At 33.9% G+C, this 7,934-nt stretch overlaps 1 protein-coding gene across 1 annotated transcript; it reads left to right on the top strand.

Annotated features, from left to right (window-relative positions):
- Positions 1–1,245: 1,245 nt before the first annotated feature.
- Positions 1,246–7,118, top strand: LOC127105512 (polynucleotide 5'-hydroxyl-kinase NOL9). Its single transcript, XM_051042701.1, has 8 exons — positions 1,246–1,674; positions 1,846–1,879; positions 3,340–3,509; positions 3,667–3,850; positions 3,970–4,150; positions 4,517–4,616; positions 6,467–6,594; positions 6,903–7,118. The coding sequence occupies exons 1-8, from the start codon at positions 1,413–1,415 to the stop codon at positions 6,954–6,956; spliced, it is 1,113 nt and encodes a 370-aa protein (XP_050898658.1). The 5' UTR covers positions 1,246–1,412; the 3' UTR covers positions 6,957–7,118.
- The last annotated feature ends 816 nt before the right edge of the window (positions 7,119–7,934 follow it).

The raw sequence follows: 7,934 nt of genomic DNA, 5'->3' as shown, positions 1-7,934 counted from the left end.
AAGAAACCTTCACCATTGTTGAATTATCGATCTTCTTAAACACATTCATATCCACACACTGATGAATATAAAACAAAGCCTTATGATCCTTTTTCTTGTTTCTCTATGCGTGTTTCTTTGTGATTCTGTTGCATCTACTGCAACAATTGCGTAACCGTTATTGATGAGATCAAGAACATCTTGAGCTCCAAATAACACACGCATCTGAATCATCCATCGATTCCAATACTTTTCATAAAAGACCGGAAGCTTTGTGTTCAAGCCACAATTTTCCATCATTCATCTTTGTTCTTGTACAAATTCACCCATATCTCAGTAACACTCATGTTTCCCAATCCCTCAAATTCAAGAAATGTAATTATGTTTTGATTCAGATCTTCAATTCACTTTGAATTGAATCAGTAGAATCAATCACACACGCCTCACATACACTCGTGTTTCTCGATCTGAATCTGAATCAGAGCTCTAGATACCAATTGATAGAGCACAATGTTGAAGACGAAGAAGATGATGAAAGAGAAAGAGAGAGAATCTGAATATGTAACTAACTTTCTATATTGAATTGAAATTGGTTACAAAATGAATTCTATCTAAAATTGAAACTAACTTTTAATATCAGAGTCTCTAAATGTAATTCAAATTCAGACTCTAAATGCAAATGAAATGAATTAGAAAGGAGAATATATGAAAACTATAAAAGAAGTTATTAAAAAAGATCTCAAAATTAACAACTTGAATAAAATCATGACTTTGGATAAAATATTATGCCGAAAGTTGATCCATGTAATCGATCATAGTTAGTGAAATAAATCCCGATTGTTGTTATTCTAATTAAAATAAATCCATAATAAAATTCAATGATAAAATTCAACACTTCTACCTTTTATATTTTCTTCGTAAGATTTGTTTAGAATATGTGTTTGCGTTGGATTATAGTCTTTTTGAAAATTAAAAATTTGACAGAATTATGTCTGTTTGATATTTTAGAAAAACTTAAAAATAATATAATTTTATATGTTAATACAATATATTATTTTTTAAAATTAAAAAAATATCAAACATATTTCATAATATAAACACAATTTTTAAAAAATTTCACGACCGGTTCAATTTTGATGGCGAGTCCACCAGACCGGTTCAATTTTGATGGCGAGTCCACCAGACCGGTTCAATTTGTTTGCAAGTCAGTTTTATGACTTAAGTACCTGTTTATATTTAAGTTGGATCCAACCACTTGCCGCCCTTTCATAAACATCAAATCGGGTGGGTCGAAACCGGGTTGGACTGAAACGAGAGACTCAATTAGGTTGGAGCGTCTCACTTTCAACACACTTTTTGAATGCACACAAACTGTTTGTTTGCGAATTTGCACGACTAAAGAACTCTTTAACCAAGAGTAACCAACCGTGGCAATGGCTTCATCCCCTTCCCCGGAAATTTACATCCCAGAGCAATGGTCGCAGGCAGCAAACTCTATCAAATCCGCTTCAACGCCTCCTATCACACTCATATGTGGACCCAAAAACTGTGGAAAAACAACCTTCTCCCGCTACCTTCTTAATGTCCTACTCACCAGGTATAAGAGAGTAGCTTATCTTGATACTGATGTTGGCCAACCTGAGTTTACTCCTCCTGCTTTTGTTTCTCTTACCATTGTTCATAAAATCACTCCAGGTAGGGTTTGCTTGCTAATCAATATGTAATCTTATTTCATTAGTTTTATATTCAGGACATGTTTGTATCGTCTTAATAGCTTATACACAGGTTTATTTAATTTTAATTTTATCTTTTAATGTTTGGTATTCCTATCAGATATTGACTTCAATTTTTTTTTGACTGTTTTAGATTTGACGGTTCCATACCTGAAAACACCAGAGAGGTATGAACTATGAAGTGCTATCTCATCTCATTAATTTGTGAACTTGTGAACTGAATCTGTCTTTTTGTTTTTTTATTTTATTTTGTGTTTGCTTTGAATTTGAAATATTTGACAAGGTTGCTACTTGTTGAGTTGTGATGCCAGTAAAGTTAGACATGTTGTATTGTTTACTTGTTAGTTAGGTTAAGAATTAAGATTGTTGGAATGGTTACTACTGGGGTATATCACATGCTTTCCAGATTAGTCTCTGAAAGCAATGACTAGTGTCTAGTGATATGTGTAGGAGGTCTAGGGTTCAATTCCTACTATTTACAAATCCTGCCCTCATAACAAATTAACTACCAGTAATTTTTCTATAAGAAACTGAGTAGTCAATAGCAGCACTATCCTGCTATAGCAGATTGGAGCGGAGGCTGGCCGCTATGGGAAGAGCCTTAGTAGTGCAGAACACTATAGTAGCCGCTACCAGAGCAGTTTCTGTCTCGCTATTCTTTTCCCCTCTGAAGAACCAAAATTACTCCATAAATTTAAAACATTTGAAGGGTAATTTTGAGTTTTTCAATCAAATTTGAGTTGAGACTCAACCCTAACATTCTTTCACTGACGTTTTTGCACTTCAAATTTGAGTTTTTCAATCAAATTTGAGTTCCTTCACTGACGTTTTTGCACTTCAAATTTGAGTTGAGACTCAACCCTAACCTTCCCTCACCTCTCTCTGCACTTCGTTCTTTCCTCTGCACTGTTTATACTTACTATACGCTTTCTCACTATCCCATTTTTGGGGCTCCACGCCGCTATCCGGGATTGACTACTGTGAACAGTTATTAATAGCGTCCGCTCCAGGCGCTATCCCGGGATTCTCTCCCGGTGCAGCAACCCTCCGCTACGGAGGAGCAGCACGCATCCCAGTTTTGGATAGTGGGTTGCGGGAGCTGAGCGCTTCTTGGCCCGGAGCGATTTTCTGCTTTTAGGGCTTTTTTGAAGTGAGTAAAGACCTTTTAACCCTTAAAAAAATAAAAATTGAAAATATATTATAATCGTTCGTGTTTTCTCCTCTCTCATTCGCGTTTTCACCTTTCTCCATCGCGTTTCTTTTGTTCGATGTTTCTCGCGTTTCTTTTTGAAGTGTGTAAGAAAGTTTGTTTTCCAGATTTAGTTGAACTGTCAAAAAACATAAAATAGCTCAATGTTGAGAATATTATATTATTGTGATTTTTTCCATGCGATCTTCTTCTGTACATTGTTGTTAGCTTTCTTGAAGATGCTGTAAGGCTCAAAGGTCCTAGTCCATTTCATTGTTATGAATTTTCTATAAACAGTGAGGGGGATGATACTTATTATCTGTTTATAGGATATGTTGGATTCTGTTATGTGTCTACCATCTCATGTCTTATTTAAATGAGTATGTTTATGTGTTATGGAGTTGCTTGATTAATTTTCTGTGGTTTATTTCTTAACAGATCCCTTTTCTTTGGCGATGTTTCTTCTAAGAGAGATCCGTTAACATACTTAAATTACATATGCTCCATTTATGATTATTATCAAAAGGAGTGTCGCACATTTGATAAGGGAGCAAAATCTTCTAGGGTTCAAATGCCTCTTGTAGTGAATACTCCTGGTTGGGTTAAAGGTAAGCTCTTGTCTTTTCAGTTATTGATTTGATTTGATTCCTTTTAATCGCACATTTATATTCTTACTGCACATATATTACCACTTTCCTGGACTACTAGCCCATATTTCAATTATATGGACAGTACTCATTCCGTGGATTTTGTCTTGCATTTCAGGTGTTGGTTATGACGTTTTAGTGGACATGTTAAAATATATGTGTCCCACCCATATAGTTAAGATCGGTATATCGACTGAAAATAAGAATTTACCTGTCGGAAAATTCTGGTTAGATGGGGAATATGATGGAACAAATACATTGATCGAGATAAATTCTGCTCGTCAGGACTCATTAAATAGATCGTAAGCCCAAATCTCATAAGTTAGCATTTTCAGCAGTTACTTTGGGACTTCTTTTTTTCTTTCAATTTTTTAGACACAAATTATTATAGAATATAAAATATTCCTATTTGTTTCCACAGGGTGCTTGTTCAGAAGGATGCTAGTCTTTTGCGTGATTTACGAATAATGGCTTATTTCAGACGATGCTTTCCTAGTGATTCAGATATTTCAACGATCAAGGAACTTGCACATTCCTTGACCTCTCATTGTCCTTATCAAGTTCCCATTGCAAGCATAAAGATTCGACATGTTCATCGTGAGGTTAGTTCTAATGTTACTTATGATCTCTTCTGATTATGTCTTATGACACTAGGTAAAAATAAAGTAGATGCTTGTGATTTGATGGTAGCAGTTTATCTGTCTAAACAGCTCTTAACTCAAAAGTTCTGTGTCAAAGTATAACCCTTCCTAAGCTCGACAGTGGAGTCTTGCTACTGAGCTACCCTTTATATGCTTGGCTTTGTATGCATTTCATCCACTTTGAATTTCAAATCTTTTTATTATAAATTAAAATATTGAATATATGACGGATTTCAATAGAAAATTGAATATATAAATTTCATCAATATTTTATTTTTATATAAAGGTGATCAAACATTTTATATGACCTATGAATGTCTTTTGTAGGTCCCAAGCTCTGAAATATTCTACAGCCTGAATGCCAGTATTGTTGGCTTAGCAGTTGAATCTGAAGGGCCTGAAAATTCACCCTGGTGCCTCGGTCTTGGTAGGTAACTTGGCTGACTTCCAAAATGTCTCGTCATATCTTGTTCGAAAATAGATGTTGATTTCTCAAAGTTTAAAAGAATAGGAATTTTCTTTATTCATCCAAAACAGAACACCAATGGATGAAAGAGTTTAGGGTTTAGGATTCCCATAACTAATCGACTACTAACGAATACTCCAAACAGATTTAACTCCATGAATAAAGTCTCATCAGTTACAAAATAAAGGATATAAGTTTTAGGTACAGTACAGACTGTCTGTTACAGAAACAAGCATTCAAATGCTCTCCCTCAAGCTGATGAATAAGTATTTACCGTCTCAAGCTTGTATACAATATTCTAGAACATGGTACTGCTTGGCCCTTTAGTAGTACATCGACAAGTTGACCCTGTGTATTGACATAGGGAGTACAAAACAGTCCATTTTTGAACTTTTCTTTGAGAAAATGTCTATCAATTTCAATATACTTTATAATGTCACGCTACATTAAATTATGAGCAATATTGATTGTAGATTTATTATCACAACTGAGTCTCGTTGACCCATCCCATGTGATCTTCAAATCTTCAAGGATGATCTTTAGCTAGAATAGTCCACGTAGGCATTTTGTGCTGCAGTATGCTCATGAGAAGTGTATATATGTGAGAGCCTAAGGCAAAACAACAATAGCCAACTTTTAATATCCTATTAAGTGGTGTCGACTATTACATGAATCAAATTTTGCCATATTGTTCTATTCCAGAACATGTTTTTATCCAATTTATTAATTTTGAATTTTTTTTATAGTTTTTCTTTTAGTTTTTCTATCTCTAGTTGTTTGACTCCTCTCCATTTGATCAACTCTCCTTACAATAGTACTTACAAGTCTTCTTTTTACATGTCCCAACCACAAAAGTCCATTTCCATCATCTTATCATCTTTTTTACTCTTTTTATATGTCCCAACCACATAAGTCTATTTCCATCATCTTATCATCTTTTTTTTTTTTTTTTTACTGTAGGTGCTACTCCAACATACTCTCAAATATCATAATTTCAAATTTTATCCCATCTAATCTTACCACACATCCAACACCACATCTTCATCTCTGCACTACTTAATTTATTCTTGTCTTGATTCTTAACGGCCCAATATTCTGTCATATATTCTGTCATGTACAACATCGCATGCCTTACCGTTAATCGACAAATTTTCCCTTATGTTTGAACAGTATTTTTTGTGTCACATAAAATCCCTGAGATCCTCATTCATTTCAGCCGCCCAATTTAAATTCGATGGTTTACATCCTCTTCTATTTCTGAATCGTTTTATATTACGGATCCAAAATATTTTAACCGCATAATGTTAGAGACCACTTGTGATTATGTCTAAATGGATTTAATTATATGAATACATTTTGTATCTGTTACAAAATAAACATTATGACATTATTTTACTAACATGCAAATACAATCTGTATCTGTTGCAAATGAAGATTCTAACATTATTTACCAAAAAAATAAATAAACATTCTGGCATCATTTTACTAATCCCATGGCAATAGTGTTGCAATTTTCCTGTCTAGAAGGCCTTGTAGAAAAACTGACATTTGGGTTTTAATGAGAATTTAAATAATGTTTTGCAATATCTTAAGTTCTAACACATCTTTAGGCATAGCTACCTTTATAAGGTATCAAACATCCACAAATACAAAACATAAAGAATGAAGAAGTCATATTCTTGTTTTCTGATCTTTTAATGACAAGCACATATATCATATAACTAGAGCTGTTAAAACGGGTTACCCAGCCCTAAAAGTGCTTAATTCTAAGCATCATTACTGTTAAACCAACTTAATTTGTTGTAATTCAGGCATTGTGAGGGGTATTGACACAGTCAAAGGTGTGCTCTATGTGATAACACCGGTGCCAGTTGATTCTCTGAAAAAAGTCAACCTCTTGCTACAGGGTTATATCCAAATTCCTACATGTTTATTGCAGGTAAGAAATTGTTTTGTATACTTATTCCTTCTCAACATTTCCTTCTAGAAACAAAAAGATACATTGTTGAAAAAGTTTTTACCAAACAGTTTAGTTTTATTCTGTTGACTTGCAAATTTGATAATTTGTCATTAACATGTGTGCGCACGCATGAAAAATATTCTATAGTTTCATGCCATCTTCATAATCCTGGAGAATTCATTAGTGTTGTTAGAGAATATAAGATATATTTATATTTTCTTTGAGTATCTTTTTGATCTGCTTCTTAATCTTTTTAGATTTTCATGTAAAAGAAAACTTCTTTTCAGGTCCAGGGATGCATATCACCGTACATGTCAGCAAATGTATTGACTGCAAGCTAGTATTTTTTCATGAGTTAGCAAAGAGAACAACATTACATTAATAGTTTAACAGGGAACGCAACATTACATTAACAGAGAACAACCGTACATGTCAGCAAATGTATTGACTAAGCTATTATATTATTATTATTATTATTATTATTATTATTATTATTATTATTATTATTATTATTATTATTATTATTATTATTATTCGCAACACATAAGCAACACATAAGCAAAGAGAACAACATTACATTAATAGTTTAACATCTTGTTCACCCTCATTCTTTGACAACTGCAACATCGGTTCAACCGGAGTAACAACCTCATTACAATGCTCCATTTCAAACTTCAAAATCTCAAGCGCATACCTTCTTTGATGCATGAGCAGTCCCTTATTTGACTTGTAAAACTCAATACAAGTAACACAAGGATCCAATCAACCTCATATATTGAGTTGGATTAACATCTTACTCACTCTCATTCTTTGACAATTGCAACATCGGTTCAAGCAGAGTAACAACCTCATTACAATGCTCCATTTCAAACTTTAAAATCTCAAGCACATACCTTCTTTGATGCATGAGCGGTCCCTTTTTTGACTTGTAAAACACAATACCAAAGAAGTATGTCATGAGGCAAAGGTCGGTCATCTCAAACTCCTTCATAAGCTCTCCTTGAACATAGAAATGTATTACTCACTACTGCCCGTAATCAACAAATCATTTACATATAGACAAATGATTATCACCCCTTCATTTGTATCCTTCTTCACATACACACTGTGTTCGGATACACACTTCTTGAAGTCAACCTTTAAGAAACCATTTATCCTCTTGTTCCAAGCTCTTAGAGCTTTTTTCAAACTGTATAACGCTTTCTTCAATTTGTAGAACTTTGACTCTTGGTTTTTCACAACAAAACCAAGGATGTTCTACGTCTACCTCTTCTTCAAGCGGTCTGTTCAAAAGCACAGTTTTGACATCCATTTAGTAG

This window comes from Lathyrus oleraceus, chromosome 7, assembly GCF_024323335.1.
Source record: "Lathyrus oleraceus cultivar Zhongwan6 chromosome 7, CAAS_Psat_ZW6_1.0, whole genome shotgun sequence".
Classification (NCBI taxonomy): domain Eukaryota; kingdom Viridiplantae; phylum Streptophyta; class Magnoliopsida; order Fabales; family Fabaceae; genus Lathyrus; species Lathyrus oleraceus.
This window is presented reverse-complemented; position numbering and strand designations above follow the sequence as displayed.

What these genes read in the sequence shown, in the direction of transcription:
- LOC127105512 (XM_051042701.1), top strand. Translation starts at nt 1,413, where the DNA reads ATGGCTTCATCCCCTTCCCCGGAAATTTACATCCCAGAGCAATGGTCG. An exon ending in CAGGACTCATTAAATAGATC is followed by an intron (nt 3,851 to 3,969) that starts GTAAGCCCAAAT and finishes TTGTTTCCACAG; the next exon opens with GGTGCTTGTTCAGAAGGATG. An exon ending in TTCGACATGTTCATCGTGAG is followed by an intron (nt 4,151 to 4,516) that starts GTTAGTTCTAAT and finishes TGTCTTTTGTAG; the next exon opens with GTCCCAAGCTCTGAAATATT.